Source organism: Dermacentor variabilis, chromosome 7 (assembly GCF_050947875.1).
Source record: "Dermacentor variabilis isolate Ectoservices chromosome 7, ASM5094787v1, whole genome shotgun sequence".
Taxonomy (NCBI): Eukaryota; Metazoa; Arthropoda; class Arachnida; order Ixodida; family Ixodidae; genus Dermacentor; species Dermacentor variabilis.
In genome coordinates, this window is record NC_134574.1 from 97195190 (window position 1) to 97211968 (window position 16779).

The 16779-nt window shown below is 46.4% G+C and overlaps 2 protein-coding genes across 2 annotated transcripts in view; both read left to right on the top strand.

Annotated features, from left to right (window-relative positions):
* Nucleotides 1-432: 432 nt before the first annotated feature.
* Nucleotides 433-12136, top strand: LOC142586975 (iris-like). Its single transcript, XM_075697846.1, has 3 exons — nucleotides 433-759; nucleotides 3566-3855; nucleotides 11097-12136. The coding sequence occupies exons 1-3, from the start codon at nucleotides 545-547 to the stop codon at nucleotides 11999-12001; spliced, it is 1410 nt and encodes a 469-aa protein (XP_075553961.1). The 5' UTR covers nucleotides 433-544; the 3' UTR covers nucleotides 12002-12136.
* A 2525-nt stretch (nucleotides 12137-14661) lies between these two features.
* Nucleotides 14662-16779, top strand: part of LOC142586976 (uncharacterized) — a 7390-nt gene continuing 5272 nt past the window's right edge. Inside the window, exons 1-2 of the mRNA XM_075697847.1 lie at nucleotides 14662-14843; nucleotides 16472-16596. Of these exons, the coding sequence (XP_075553962.1) occupies nucleotides 16533-16596 (64 nt within the window). The 5' untranslated portion in view covers nucleotides 14662-14843; nucleotides 16472-16532. The remainder of the gene's footprint in view (nucleotides 14844-16471; nucleotides 16597-16779) is intronic.

Here is a 16779-nt window from a genome sequence, read left to right on the forward strand (position 1 = left end):
GAGGGTAATGTTGTATGGCCTATTGAATACGACGTATGATTTTGTTCCGAATCTGATAAATGTGTTTCTGCAGTATTATCAAATAAATAAAATACTATTCGTGGTCCTTCTTGCGCTTTTACAGTGTTTCAGACAAATCGGTGCAAGTCAATGAATCCGCGACATTCGTGCGTGGTCTACTGAAATTTAAGAAATTCCTTTTCTTCTGCTTTCTGAAATCGCATTTCTACAAACTTCTTACAAAAAAAAATTAACTCAAGCAGCCACCGTTTCTCGGCCAAATCAAGTGAAACTTGCGAGGCGACTTCTTAGCAGATCCGTGGCACATGTGTGCTGCACACTAGACGCGCAAAGGAACAAGGGTCCGTGAAAGCGATTAAGTTCCTAATAACATCTTGCTGCGTCCTATCTCAACCGACAGTAAGAATAAGAGGGGCTCGCCCCACCCTCCCCTTCCTGAGAAGCGCCAGGGACATTCGAATCGCTCGTGCCACGTTGGGTGGACACGCGCAGAGCCCGACCAGAAGAAGAAGAAGAAGAAGCGATGTCGACCCACTCGGCTGCAACATTTCGTCGACGTTCGAGTGTCATGGCGCGCAAGTCTTCGACGTCGCGTTCCAGGAGGGTCAGCGTGTGGAGCTCGAGTACGTCGTCGGGCAGCTATGCGGCGAGCGACTCGACCGACTCGGAGCGCGGCAGCTCGGACCTGCGCCTCGAGTCCGCGGCGCAAGTGGAACCACACGAGGACGAGACCGTGAGGTATCGAAATCCTCACACTCTTTTCAAAAATGGCGGTCGCTCGCTAAGTAATCAGCATGGCGTTTAAAATGGCAAGCGACACACAGACGCTGATGGAGATTCCGTAGCGGGCGGCATCAGGATAATTTCGGCGGTCCGTGGCTGTGTGCGTGAGCCCAACACAAGGCACACGAATTTTTTTGTTTTAGCATTCCACCGCCACCAGAAAATATGTAGGAACTGCACCAGAACTTGAGGGTGAGAAGCAAGAAAAAAAAACAGAAGTAACAAGTAATTTTTTTTGCGGTTATAGGTGATGTGGAAGGTAGCTTAAATGCATGGCGTTTTACATATTCGTTTAATAACAGAGATCCAGCCTCTATGATATTTCCGTGCCCTGCTTCCCAACGTCTGTTGTTCTCAACACTATTAAGCTTAGCAACCAAAGACACACAGACCAACGCATTAATTTTCGTACTCTGGAATTGTTGTCGCTTAACCTGACGTTACTTGTCACACCTCCTCAACGCAAAGTTAAAAAAAATTCTACTGCCAAATTGTCTTAGAGCGAGTCAACAATCAATACTGGGGCTCACTGCTGGTAGCGGTGTTCCATGCCGAAGAAGAATTGAGCAAAAAAAAAAAAGCAGAGAGGACACTGAGATAAGAAACAACCAAGAGAAGCGGTGTGGCTCTGTTTCATTCTGGTCTTTCGCATGCCCCTTTCTCCCCCTTCAAGAGACCTAAAATAAACAGGACCGAAAGTGCAATGTAGCCTACTGTCCAAGGTAGGAGCGCAAGCTTATGGTATAACGATTGATTTATCTGCCGCGCCATAGCACGTGACTCAGTTGCATGAATAATTGTCACTCGACACTTAAGGAGCTAACGACTTATCACAGGAAGAAAGAAATGGCAAACTTTAAAAATGCTTCTAAAGAGCGAGAGTAGTAACGCTGATGGAAATGGAGCAGAAGCTTTCTTTGCGTTTGTTGCAGCAGTTTCGTTATTTCTGGATATTAAGGGGAAGCGTTAGCTAGGGGCGTAATCCAATTTTCCTACTGAAGTACACGTAAAAGGCAGAAATGCTTTTATCAAGAAGCCACGTGAGCGATTTTAATGAAATTTGTTGAATTTACGAGAAAAAGTTCAATCTGAAGCATAATCTTTTAGGGGCAACAAATTATTGCAGAAATCACCGAAAAGCTGAAAGCAACAAAAAAAAATTGTAGCGTAAGGCTTACAAACCCGCAGCTCGGCGCCAAAAACAAATGTCTAAGTTGTGCAAACTGCGCATGTGTTGCAGCATTACAAGCGCCCAGACGTCATATGTATTGGCTGACAGCTTAAGTGAAATGTTTCAATGCTTACGAGGGTCTTGCAAATATTATACTCGCAAATTAGGGAGAATACAATACAGCGGTGTCTCATTCATTCGTTTAGTTCGTTTCAGATAAACTACTGGCGTAGTTCACAAAATTGTGATATTTTTTATTGCTTAGAGTTGTAAACTCCATAGTGTAAATTTTGAAATTGTGTGATTTTCAAGACCCTTTTTAACGGAAGTGGCAGAATAAAGGGGAAATTACTTGCTATTCTTACTAGATTTTTGCTGCTATTAACTGCAGTAAGTTTCTAAAAATTGAAGCAATGCCTATGACAAGAACGGTTTCTACTGTACCAAATATCAATCCCGATGGTTTACATGCCCCTTGATAGAGAAAAGTCAACGTTGTTTCCCGCAAGGAGTGGTACCAAAAATTGATGTGACGTCATTAGCGTTTTTTATGGCGTCAGTAGTAATATAGAAGTGGTACAACAATGTACATTAATTGTAATTATGGGTAATAATGTGAATTAAAGGGAATTAAGGGCAATTAGACTGAAGCAAAGGGAAATAAAATTCGAACACGTTAGAGTAATGGGACTCAAGGTGGTGTAAAGGGAATTAAGGTGAAGTAAAGTGAATGAAGGTCAATTAAGGTGGATTAAAGTGGATTAAGGTTAGTAGAAATTAGAGCAAGGTGAATTAAGGTTGAATAAAGTGGGTTAAGGTGGAATAAGGTTGGCACAAATTAGAGCAAAATTGATTGAGGTGAATTGAGATTTGTACATGTCACAGCAAAGCGCATTAAGGTAGAGCTGTGACCCCTGACACGTCACACACGTGATACACGTGACAGCGTATGGCGTCACGTATGATGAGTGTAACCAATTAGAGAAGCCATTATGCTTTCTCATTCAAATGACCTATAGATAGTTAAGAGACTGTCATTCCTTTATATTACAGCTCCCACGCTGAAGATCCCTCCTAATTGACTCAGTGAATCGCACTAAGCGAACAGTTCGTCTTAAGTTTGCTGGGTGAAGTGCGGTCATTACATTATTAAACTTTCGGTAGGATGTACTCCAACTGCATTCACCTAAGTTTTAAAATAATGTTGTGCGTTACCTGCAATAATAGAATCATTAAGGAAAATGTTAAGAATGCTTCATATTTCACACAGACGAAGTGTATAAGACGGTGTTGGAATACAAACGTGGCATATACTTATGATTGTGCCAGCGTCTTTCACTTTTCTTCACCCAAGGTTAATTTATCGTCGAAACAGATCACACAAAAGCCCATAAAATAAATAAGAAGAAAGAGAAAAAAATATAACAAAACGCCTTAAGGAGTGTACCTTTCTTCAACGACCCCCTTAAAAATCTATTTCGAATACTTGTCCAGTCCAGGCATTTCTGCCTTTGTTTCGACTTGGCATGGTCTGCTCTGGAGCTGTTTGGGACGAAGATGCACACTGTGACGTCATCCTTTTTCCCTCAGGTTCCTGCACACCCCCTTCAACATCGAGCCCGAGATGGCCGGTCCGCTGCTGCAGTTCCCGCTGGACTTGTACCGACGCATGCGCCAGGAAGGCGGCAACGTGCTGCTGTCCCCTTGGTACCTGGCCTGCATGCTGGTCACCATGTACCACGGCTCGGGTGGCTCGACGCGCCGCCAGATCGCGCGAGTGCTCCACACGGATGACGATGGCGTAATCGTGGAGCGCTTCAACGGCCACGCCAGCCGCCTGTTCTGCCGGGACTACCACAAGCCACGACACACACACTCAGGTAGGGCACAGCGGACGCTATTCGCTATTCGGACGGGCGATACCGGACGAACGAGCAAGCAAGTGGAGATGCGTGCTGCCAACGTGACGCCTTTTACCAGTGGAGCTATTAGCACGAGTTATAAGACCAGCCGCCGTAGCATGGTGGCTATGCCGTTTCTCATGCTGAGCCCGCGTTCATGCGTTCAATCCCTGCGGTGGCACTCGTGTAATTAGATATACGAGCCCGCTGAAGAACCACAGGTCATCAGGGTTGGTCCGCAGTCTTCAACTACGGCGTTCTTCGTTATAAGATCGGCAGCTTCAAGTGAACCTTCATTTCATGCGCAATAAGTCGTGCCGAAAGAAAAGGATAACAATTTCCCATCTATCCGTAAAAACATCTTCTCGGATATTGAAATTAGATGGAATGTTCTGTTATTATTCGGTAATATAGGCTGAAAGTTTGTACACTTATGGGTGAGACCTTCTAAACACTGTACGTGCGCTTAAAGATCCTCGGTTCTTGCAAGCTAAGAAGGGTGTGTATTTCTCATACTTTCCGGCTACGGAAAAATTGCAGTGCTGCTCCCTTGCGAAGAGCAGTTATGTTAACGACCTGAAGCTAGCGATACCAAGGGTAGCGAAAGACGTTGTAAAATATTGAAGTTGGTTTAGCATTAGTGGCACAGGGAGTAACGTGAATGTTGGAAGAGCAGCATAGCTGGAAAAAACTCAGGAATGGAAAGAGCTTCCTTGAAAAATGGGTAGTATTCCTGTAAAGCTGCACGACAAAAAGCAGTACCAAAGCGCAGCCGTGGACATAGGCGAAAGTGCCTGTCCCGTGCACTTGTACCCACTGCCCATTAATATTCTGTCCCCGCTTCGCGAAAATCCGTTTGCGTCACCTTGCCTCGCCATGGCGTTCAATGCTTGTACTTTTGAATACAGCCAGTGGATTCTATATTCTCAACCGAGCAAAGGGTGTGTTCTTTGCAACCATTCTTTGCAACCACAAGTGTGTTTTGAACTCCGGCGCATCACTTGACAGCAAGATCTGTGAAGTAGCCGCGCTACCCTCCGACATCACTGATGCCGTAGACGACTTCCTAGCGGGTACACCAAGGTCACAGTATACGACCTGAAACGCATGGTCCTGCAGCACTTCGAGCCATTGCAACACAGTAGGCTCCAACCGCTCCTCTCCGAGGAACTCAGGGACCAACGACCGTCACAAATCCTGCACAGGTTGCGTCGGTTACCATCTGAGCGCTCCGTAAAAAGAGTCAGCTTCCAATTTTGCGCTAGCTGTCTTGCAACGCCTCCCACAGTATGTACGCATGGTACTGGTGGGCAACGACGAGATGAGCCTCGATTGGCTAGCTGCACTCGCTGACAGCATCAGCGACTCTTCGTCGCACAGCTACTTATCACTGCTGCTCGAGCATCAGAGCCAGGAGACCGAGTGTCGCGTCGGGAAAAAACAGTAGATCGCCTTACCCATGCACTGGAGAAGCTGACGACTGGCCGCAACACTGGCGACGAACTTTGGCACAACGATTCGGCTTCACAGTCTCGAAGAGTACACCTAGAGACTCGCCGCGGCAGTTGAGCTGGTACCACCATCGCATTCGCGAACAAGCACGTCTTTACAGTCAGCCCTGTTCGTGGACGGAAAGTGCAACGGTCTGTTCCTAACGGCGGCGTGGGATATCAGCCCTCTAGCAAGCCGCCCGTTCTTTGTAGTCAACCGCATCACCGGCACCCGCCTCTTCATCGACACCGGAGCCGAGCTGTCTATCGTTCCCCGCTCTGGCCGCACATTGCCAACGCGGCAAATCCACACCCACGCTGCCCACAGTGAACAACACCGCCATCGCGTTGCATAGACTGCGGCAATAACGCTAGACATTAGGCTCTGGTGCTTGCACAGATGGGTGTTCGTGGTCGCTGACGTCACCATGCAATACTGAAGGTGGACTTTCTCAGCCATTTAAACCTAAATGTGAGTGTTTGCGATCGGCGTCTAAAGGATAAGGTCACATCCCTTGATGTACTGACCTGCAGTCCAACCTCACCTGATCTGACATCCGTACATTTGGGCCGGTCTCAATGTAGACAAGATACTGGCCGACTACGCGCTACTCACGAAGCCCCAAAATGATGCGCTGCTCGTAGAACAGAAGGTAACGCATCATATCACCACAACCGACCCATCTGTCACCGTGCAGCCACGGAGGCTCGCTGGGAGGAGGTTCGAAGTCGCCCGCCCTGATTTCGAACACATGCTTCAGCTCGGCGTTAATCATCGTTCCTCCAGCTATTGGTCTTCAACTCTCCATCTGGTTCCAAAGCAAAACAATGGCGACTGGCGACCTTGTGGTTTTTACCCAACTTTGAATGTTGTCACTACTCCGAATTATAACCCGTTGCCCAAATACATGACTTCGGCGCTCGTCTTGCAGGAACCAAAATAAACAGCAAGATCAATTTGATGAGCACATGCCACCGAATTGATATCGAACATAGATACACTCTGAACACAGCAACCACTACTCACGTTGGCTTATTTCAGCTGTCCATATGCCTTACGGTTTGAATAATGTGGCAGAAACATTTCAATGGTTCATGGACGAGTTTCCCTGCGGACTTCCGTTCCTTTTCGTCTGCCTTGACGACATTCTTGTTGCAAGTCGCACCAACCAAGCCCAAAAAGAGCGCCTTCGCCTTCAACTTGATCGACTGGATGAACACAGCCTGATCTTAAAGTCAAAGAAATGCATTTTCGGGATTGAAGCCGCGGATTTTCTCGGCCAACACATTTCACCCCAAGGCATGAAGTCACTAGAGTCGCGGCTGAGGCAATCGAGGACATCCCTTCTCCAACGTTCTTGTGAAAGTTGCGCGCGTTTCTAGGGCTCACAAATGTTCCCGGACGCTTCATACCATCCTGCGCACTAGATATTCAGCAGCTTACCGGCCTGCTGCGTTGCAGGTAAAAAAAATGCCTATCTTCCACTTATCCTCGAAGCACGAAAACTTTTTCCAGGAAGCCAAAACGCAGTTGGCGACTGCAGTGTTGCTGATTCATCCACTTTCCGACTCGCCAACTCGCGTCATCGTAGGCGCGTCGACCACCGCAGTGGGTGCATTTCTGCAACAGCGCGATGGCACACACTGGAGGCCGCTGGTATTCTTCTCGAAGCGCGTCAAACCTAGAGAAGCTCACTAAAGCGTCTTCCGGAGGGAGATGTTTGCCATGGATTGCGCTGTCAAGCATTTCCTCTTTTCTTTCTTGAAAGACGTAGCATTTAGATTACGACCGACCAGAAGCCGTTGGCATTAGTTTTGGCCTTCTATGTGAGCTTCGGCAATTTCCTTTATCTCCGAATTTTCTATGGACATCCACCACGCCTCTTGGACTGAAAATCAGGCATCTGACTCGCTGTCGCGGATCGGCACTGTGCCTGCTGGCCCTGCTGATTTTTAAGCTCTAACCTTCGCTCAGAAAAACGACCTGAGCTGCGTCGATCGCGGGAAACAGGCTCGTCACTCCAGCTTGCGGAGGTACCGCTTCCCAACATAACAACATTGGTCACGCTCGACGCATCGCAGACAGCTCGTAGCCCGTATTTGCTCCATCAGTTTGGGCGGCCAATATTCGATTAACTGGACAGCATAAGCCATCCCGTTATCGCAGATATATATAGGCTTATAACAGACCGCTTCGTCTGGCCAGGGATGAAAAAAGATTTTTGAAGGTGGGGAAGTAGCTGCCAAGCGTTTTAAGCCGTGAAAGTTACCCACCACACGCGTTAGTGGTGCAACCGTTTCGACCACCAGAAAGCCGTTTCGGTCACGTGCGTTTAAACTTTGTGGAACCTCTTCCGCCATGCCAATGATCTAGGTACCTCCTCACGTGTGTCGGCCGGTACGCAATGTGGCCTGAGGCGACGCCTGTACAAGACATCACGACGGATACAGTGACAAAAGCATTTGTTGCTACGTAGTTGTCGTGGTACGGTTGCCCTTTGCGCAGAGCTAGTGACCAAGGCCGAGAATCTCAAAGCTTGCTTTTTCCTGCTCTTGCGAGACTTCTCGGAACGCGCCTTAATGACGCTACGGCTTTCCACCCACAGAGCAGCGGTATTTTCGAGCTTCTCCACCGACAAATGAAGGTGCCGTTACCTCTATTCTCGACAGACAGCAATGGGTGGGAAGGCTACCCCTAGTTCTACTGGGGCTGCGAGCAGTCAAGGATGACCACGGAGTCGGTGCAGCCGAGATGCTCTATGGATCAACAATCCGAATTCCAGGCCTGTTTTGCGGCACCCAGCAAGGCTGGTTGTCGCGCAGCACTTAGCGAGGATACATTCCTGGCTCGACCAGTTTCGGCCGACACCCCCATGTATCGCCCACGGGTAGCCTTTGTTTGGTTTCCCGGCAATGGACTCAACTACTCGCGTCTTTCTGCGACGCAACTCTATGAAGCCACCGTTGATTCCTTCCTATGAAGATCCCTCTCGTGTGGTTTCGCGTTTACACAAAACCTTCAAGATTGACTTTCGCGGCCAAGAAAATAGAGTGTCGTGCGACCGCGTGTGACCAGCCAATCTTGAACATGACGTCTTCATTCTAAAATTTGTACAGCGCAACATAGAAAGGAAGAAACAAGCCGAGCCGGCCAGATAAAGGAACAGAGCGCTAACTTCTAACTGGTTTATTGGCAAGTTGCAGAAAATATGTAGCTACAAGAAAGCATCAGGACATGTCGTCACAACACTTCACAAAGCGTCCCACCGATAGAAGGCTGCATCATCATGAGTGAAAAAACGCGCAATTCTGTCATGCAAGGTTAAACTGATCAGGAAAATTTACTTCCTGTGGAGATATGCACAAGGATGGTGCGCTAACGCACGTGCTTCCAGCCCCTTGCTATGAGATCAGTTTCAATAATCTCCCGCGTAAGTTGTGATCGCTGCTTTTTTAGCACTTCACACCGACAAAAATTTGTCGCGACTGTGGATGGATGTAAGCCGCATTTTTATCTTTGTGAAGTGAAATTTCTTGATCAGTTTAACCTTGCATGACAGAATTGCGCGTTCTGTAACTCATGATGGTGCAGCCTTCTATCGGCGTGCCGCTTTGTGAATTGTGTGACGACATGTCCTGATGCTTTCTTGCAGCTATATATTTCGTGCAACTTGGCAAGAAACCAGTTACAAGTCAGCGCTCTGTTCCTTTATCTGGCCCGCTCGGCTTGTTTCTTCCTTCCTATGTTGCGCTGTGCCAGTTTTAGAACGCAATACCAACTCGCCCAATCCTCAACCCTAGTGAACTCTTCATTCTTTCCGCGATTCACAGCTAAGCGTCGTGCATTCTAGAGGGGGAGCAACTGTAGCGACCGTTCGTCACTACGCTGTCCCCGCTTCGCGAAAATGCAGTTCACCTAGCATTGCTTCGTCGTGGGTGTCATTGGTACCTGCTTTTTCTTGGAATTGAGGAGGAAGCCGGATTGGGGCGCCACCGCAGCCACTGGGCCCCGCTAGTTTTAGCTTTTAATAAAGCCAGTCAACTCTCCGTTCTCAACCTGTCAAAATGTGTGTTCCATGCCTCCACTAAACCGTGCTCGCTACACAGTTTTACCGCGAAATTCATTTAAAAACATATCTCGCAATACCGCAAGTACTTTTCGGACTCTTACGGGCAGTGCATCACATGGTGAACAATAGTAAATAGAGCGTCTCAACCGTTTCAACACATAACGTGTGCCAATCAGTATAATTTACTATGCATAATCTCTGACTACAAAAAAAAGCACGAATGTATTACCAGTAGCCTGAGCTGCAGAGAAGGAATGTTTGAATGTAGGACTATCAATACACAGTGAAAGGTCATACTACAGACATTGTAAAGCTTTAAAACCATCAATATTATCAGCATTAACATTCCAACTTGGTAATCATTTTAATATGGCTCCACAGAGACCGAAAAAGAAGAAAATCTAACACATCAAAACGTGAAATAGACAGCTCACATGCCTATTATGAGCGGTTCTGCATAATTGATTGAAAGACGACCAGCGTTAGTCATTTTCGTTTATATTCTACGAATCGTGATGCAGCAGCAAATGAAGCATTATCCCATCCTTTCGTGTATGCGGCAGTGCCGATATGCATGCTTTAGCGCGCCTATAACTGATTTCAGAAAGTAGGTGGTGCCAAGAAATCTTGTTAACTATTGTAAAACACCTCTAATCCGCTCGAGTCCTGGTTATTAAATATATGCATATAATAAGAACATGAAAAAGTGTTGCCCGTATGCACGATTCAATTTATAGCTTCTGCGGAGATCCTTGCATATGTTGGGTATCAAGAGGTACTGATAAATATCCACACCGTTAGCAGACCAATGGCAGTTCCGAAAATAACTGACGCATTTTCCAGGATAGTCAGAGCTCTACGAAAGTTTGGGCATCTTTGACCAAGTTCTTTTTTTTTTAGAACGCATTTTCCCAAAGCAAACCCACATGTAAAATGGGAGCTGAACATGGACAATATGCTTCCATGCACGCGAACATACATGAAACATGCATTTTGAATTTTTTAGGCGCACTTAGAGAGCATTGCATCAGGGGGTACTGCATGTTTCATGATCTTGGATTGTAGCGCGAGGTGACACGGACAGAAACTAGAAGCAGACAAGACGAGCGCTCGACCTGTCTGGTTCTAGTGTCTGTCCGTGTCACTTCGCGCTACAATCCAAGATCATGTTACCCTACCAACTCGCCCAACTTTCTATCCTTTTGCATTACTGCGTGTTTAATGGCCTACGTAGAGAAAATCTCCATCCGACACTTTGGAGCGCTTGTCTGCACAGTTGCAGTTTATTCCGTCCGTTTCAAGTATTTCGTTGATAAGAACTGGTGCCCGGACTATTAGCTTTGCTTTCTGATAGGTGAAATTTTTCGCTCACACACCATAGCATGCACTGCAAGACACTAAACATCCGCGCCTATCGAATAAAAAAAAAGTAAAAGCGTCCCATGTAGCACAAACAGAGGGCTAGGGAACAGAAACACCACAAATATTCTTTTTTCTTCGACTTTCTTAAACTTTTGTCGGAAAAAGTTAGGTTGAGGGCGAAAATAAAAGCTATGAAGCAGAGAATCAACAAACTCGGTAAGGAGTTTGCTAGTCTGCAATTCTTTTCTTCGACATAGTCAGTCGTATCCTATAGCGAATTCTACACGCTCGCGTACAGGTCTCAGTGTGACGTCTTACGCCGGCCTCTACCACGATGCGCGGGTCAACCTGTCGAGAGAGTTCAAGGAGCCACTTTCGAACCTGGACATACACTTCCACGTCTACGATTTCGCAGAGAGTCCCGAGCAGAGCCGCCTCGCTCTCGACGGCTTCTTGCGAGCTCTCACGGGCTTCTCGTTCAGACGAGACGTCTTCAGCGGTGACAGTGTGGACCTCGACACGTTCGTGGTCCTGGCCAGCGTCTTCACCTTCGGCTCGCGATGGTTCGCCGCAGGAGGTGCACGCGGCTCGACGGGCCGGTTCCACTCCGAGCAAGCCGGCGACAGGCGAGCTGGCGAGGAAGTGCCTACGCTGTCCATGACGGGCACCTTCCGATATGCCCAATTCGGCAAAGGCGACGCGTTTGCCGGGGTCGTGGTGGACCTGCCTTACCAGGAACCACGACGGTCACTCGCCATCTTTATCCCGGCGGCCGACTCGAGCCTCGTCGAATTGGAGAAGGCCCTAACCGCATCCACGATACTGACGTGTCTGGGACGTCTGCAGCAGCAGGGCCCAGTGAAGGTCACGCTGCCCCGGATGAAGGTGAAGTGCCTCACTGACCTCAAGCACTACCTGCAGCCGATGGGGGTGACGGACGCCTTCAACGGTGCCGCGGACTTTGTCAACATGGCGCGCATTGTGGGTCTCAGGGTGTCGGCGGCGAAGCACCTCGCCGTTTTCAGGGCGGGATACAGGGGTCCAAAGATCCCCACGGCTGCAGCCTTAGCCGAGAAGACCGCGTGCTCGGCCAGCGGCAAGAGTGTGTTCAAGATAACCGTTGATCGGCCGTTCATGTTCCTGGTGCTCGCCCGCGATCCAGACACCGTGCTTATGCTTGGTTCGTTTACGCACACTCTCTAAGACGACACCGTGACCGTTAGGGTGTGTGTATCTATAGTCACGGCAAAAATACATTCGTCCATTATGTTTATTCCTGCTTTTGTAATAGAAAAATCACGCTTTCTCTTTTAGAATACTTTTTTTAACTGTTTAGTTGCCTACAGCATACTTATATTTTATAGTAATCGCAAAGGGAAGGAGTCTCTATCCGCACCAAAGAAAATACAACATTTGACAAGTATATATTATTGGGCTCTTTTACAGCGGTGGCAAACTTGCATTCATTTCGCGACAAATCCTGGCGCTCCTAAGCTAAATTTTGTAAGACTGCTCCTTTATAGCGATAAATATTAGACCGGCCTGCTACTTATTTCACAAGGAACCTCTCTGTAATAGGTTCGGCTGAAATAATGTGGAAAGTACCTATACCTTATGTGAGATTCTTGAAAGTCACCTGAAACGGTGGCAATACGACAACTTTTTCGATATCGCTTCCATACAAAATGAAAATAAATGCTGTTTTTTTTCCGCAAGTTATAGCAACGTTACTACTTGCACAATAAACATCGCAGAAGTTGCGCCGTTTCTTGCGATGTCAGCCAGAGTAGGCATTCATTGATTTGAGCGAGCAATCTCCTTGCAAAATGAGATTCATAAAATTGCCCAACATGGATATCCTGTGGGAGGAAAACAATAAACAAACGTACAGTTGGGCCATATTCTAATTATAAGGGGTTATCATCACCTTTCCACAACAGATACTCTATCAGCCCCTAAAATTAGTTTCCGACTAACTTCAAGTACATACATTGCTTGCTCAATCACCCACATACTCTACATGGGTGACATTTTCGATGAACAGGACAACAAATACCACCAACGACTCAATTTGCAATATCTTGTGTAGTCACCACAAAAAGAAGACCATTTCCTAGCAGTTGGCAAATCGATGCGTAATGTAGTGGTGGTATATCGCTCTTTATAAAAGTAGAAGTCGGAATGTGAGCTATGGTAACAAATAATATAGCTAGGCACAGTTCATGACCATTGGAGCTCAAGAGAAATGGTTGAAGTGATGCGAGCAGCGCCCTTATCTCTAACGCAAACACTGACACGACATGCAAGCCTTCTAACAGGCTGCTGTGGCTTGAAATCACTTATCTGTCTCTTTTGACTGGAACTGGGGCCAGCTGGAGTTTCATTACAGCTGTGTGACCTCCTCATAAAAATCAACAGTGGCCTTTATTGTCATACGTTGTCCTCGTTTTGAATGATTTAATGGAACAATATGATTGCCTTGCACTTTGATGGATCATCGTCGTTTTATTTAGCAACAATTTATTTTTGTCTCTAGGCAAGAACAACAAATCCGAGGTACCACAACGCCTATGTGCTCAAAGCTGTCACATCGTGGGCAAAGGCTAGCCGGTCACAGATATTTACGAGAAGTCAAAGTGAACTAACACTATCACGTTCATTACCACAGCATTGGTTTCACAAATACGTGCTTGTACCTTGCAATAAACATAAGACTCAGAAAGCCGAGATGTTTACTTGTTTCAAGTATGCTCCTCACAAGCGGCCATAAGACCAAAGAACGATTTCCGTCATGCACAGTGGTTCTATAGTAGAAGGCATTTTATTCACTTTAACGTACACCATCATAATCAGTGAGGTCGACGTGCACCGGGAGACTGGCCATGAATCGATTAAGATAGGTGCATAAAAAGAAGGGAATGAACAATTTGGTTGTTGGAGCTTAAAAGGTAAATTTTTGTGTGCCATGCATGAAAAGGCGTTTGTTAGACTCAGAGTTGGAGGAAAGAGACGTATAAAAGAAAAAAAAATTGAGAATTTTCACGGCACGAATATCGAAGCTGAAACGGAAAAGAAGCATAGCCTTTAGCAAAACCTCAGTAGTGTCTACTACAAATAAAGTTTACTTCTCTCTCTCTGTCTCTCTCAATAAATGCCGTGGTACCAGCGGCAATACCCGGACATGCTGACTTCTCAGGCGGCTCTTGCCGAGCGACAAGTCACACCAGCACACACAAAAACGAGCTTCGCAAAGGTGAAAATAGTCGTCGGGCACTGGGCGGCAGGTTCGCGCTGAATGTTCTTTTGGTGCAGGGGTATGGCATGTTTCTGCAGCCGAGACGATCATAAGAAGGCAAAGGCAGAGAAGGCAAAGATGAGCATGAAAAAACGCGCAGATCACACGTAGTGGATTTCCTTTGGCTCTCAAATTGGAGAAATTCCAAGAAAGAGTAAGACAGACAAGACGAGGCCCTCAGAAAGTGCCGAAAATATCTCCCGTTTCACGTGCTGGTCGTCCGCAGTCTAATAAATTATCCTGTGCCCTTGTGAATACCGGATCTGCCTCTCATTAAAATACCACGAGACACGTGCTGTTTTGTCCTTGGTTTTTTTTTTTTACTACGGGCGTGTCGTACACCCATTCCAGTCAAGGCGCTGCTGTGAATGAACACACGCCGCTGAACGACAGCATCTAGGACCGTACTTCTTGCAGATATAAGTAGCCTGTCCGAGGCAAAAAGGTTCTGAGCGACAATCAATAAGATGAGCAGGCACTCCGCTTCTCGTTGGAGGAAAGCGGGCACTCTTCCTTATGCCGGTACACAGAGTGCGACAGATATTTCCGAGGTTTGCGCAACGACCCGGCGTCAACAAGATAACGCGTTCGTTTAAGATTTCGAAGAACATCCTTGGCTTCACGCAGTGGCGTACTGTGACGCAGATAGGGGGCAGCTCAAGTGTCAGCATCCTCTCTGCATTAGCGGCATTCAAAACAGCGCTCGCAAAATTACAATCTGCCGTCAGTCAGCCCATTGAAGTTTCAGAGGTAAGCGAACTCTTCTTGGTCAGTACAAAAGTTTGAGCATGTATTTCGTTCGCATATTGTACCTGTTTTTTTTTCTCAACCATGTAGCTCGTAAGCAATGAAACCTTTGGTCAGCTAAAGCACGATTACTTTCACGCTGAATCATAAACGTATAGTAATCAATTGGGGCCTTCAGACGATGTCCTAGAACTACAATGAGTAATGAGAGAGCCGCAGTGTGGTAACCGCTTCCTAATGATAGGTACCCGGCATTAATATTTGATGTAAGAGCGCAAAAGTATTTTTAAAAACAGATACGGAACACAAGAAAGGATAGACACCGAATGAGTGCTGTGCCTGCCTCGTGCCATGTCTGTTCTTACGCTCTTAATTTATGTCATATATGCACCAACTAGGCACTCTAAAAGTCATTTTAAGCCTTGCACAAGAATTGGGCAAATCACACTTTAGAATTCAGGAACTGAGCTGCTATATGATGTCAAGGAATGAATGAGCCCACGTTTACACCACACGAAAACGCGCCGAGGGCGCTGCAATGGAAAGGGGGGGGGGGGGTATTATTTCAAACGGGGAAGCGTGAGGCTGCCTCCGTTTTATTAACGAACGTCCTGGAGGCCGCTAAGCGGGGGTCGCATGGCTCTTGTGCCTGTCGCACAAGAATTGTGCCTGTCGCACAATACCAGGGGGAACAGCTGTGCTCGCCAGAGCTCGGTCACATGGTCTGGAGGCGTCGGATCGAGGCGGGCCCAAGTCAGGAGAGAAGGCCAGGGTTCCCGCTTTATTTATTGTGTTATGTCAGAAGTATAAGAAGGTTAATTCGGCGATGTGAAGTCAACTTAGTCAAACAACTTTGTGCGGCAACAGTGCATCTGGGCAACTGGAACAGTACATTAAATAGGCGCAATGATATGAACAAAAGAGAACAACCGCAAAAAGAAAAAAAAAGCTACAGCAAGTCCTAGCGTGGTCTTATTCATGTCCTTATTTCCGCGCACTGTTTCTTCATGCCTTCAAGAGAAAAGAACTCCTCCAAATGAAATTGTTGCTAGCACAACAAGAACTGCGTTTTAAAGCAACTGTTGTCTCTGTAGCACGCTTGTAGGTTCGACGGTAGTTGGGTTTTTATGTTGTATTAGGCAGGAAATATAAGAAAAATGTCTGTTTTGGCGGAAATCTTGTGTCGATAAAATTTAGTCGGCCTTATTGTAAGAGTTGTTGAAGCGAATAGATTACAACAGAGTCCTTTCATGACTTAAGCGGTGAGAAAATATTAATGTTTAATACTGGAAGTGACAACAGACAGCGCTTTTTTTTTCTCGTTCTTCAAATCTTAAGAAGGTAAAACGATTTGTCCGTTTTTCAGTTCTTTCCAACTAAGTATTCTGGTACATTTTCTACGCGCCTGAGTACTTTCTTTAGTCGTGAATGCGTCGAAGTTGCCGATAACTTGATATACTAGAATATTCAAATTCAGTGCAAATAAATATTGAGTGAATAAGTACAATTAAGTAAGACAAACCACAAGCAGATCATTAACCTATACTAGAACTTGGTCGCAAACATTGAGCGCATTGTGCTAAAAATATGACAAATGAAAACCTTCCACACATTATATGTCATTCCTGCAGGTTCTTATTTGATTGCGGCACCAGCCAATACCGTAAGAAAGCCTGGAATCCTTTGACAGCCATGATGACACCTGTCACTATTCTGTGCTTGGTCCTATCGTGTCCTATGGTTTACACATCTTCAGGTATGAAGCTTTCATCATTGACGTTAGCTATCAATGAGTGGCCTTCTTCAATATACGTACAATTCAAGAAGGCTATTATCGACAAAAAAATATATAAACTAGCCCTTGATGTGAATGGTGTAGCTGTTATAGAGGCTGGCGACCTCTAACAGTCACAGAGCACATGACTATCCCGATGACTTC

Coding starts and splice junctions, on each gene's coding strand:
- LOC142586975 (XM_075697846.1), top strand. CDS start 545: ATGTCGACCCACTCGGCTGCAACATTTCGTCGACGTTCGAGTGTCATG. Junction 760..3,565: donor CACGAGGACGAGACCGTGAG/GTATCGAAATCC, acceptor TTTTTCCCTCAG/GTTCCTGCACACCCCCTTCA. Junction 3,856..11,096: donor GCCACGACACACACACTCAG/GTAGGGCACAGC, acceptor GCTCGCGTACAG/GTCTCAGTGTGACGTCTTAC.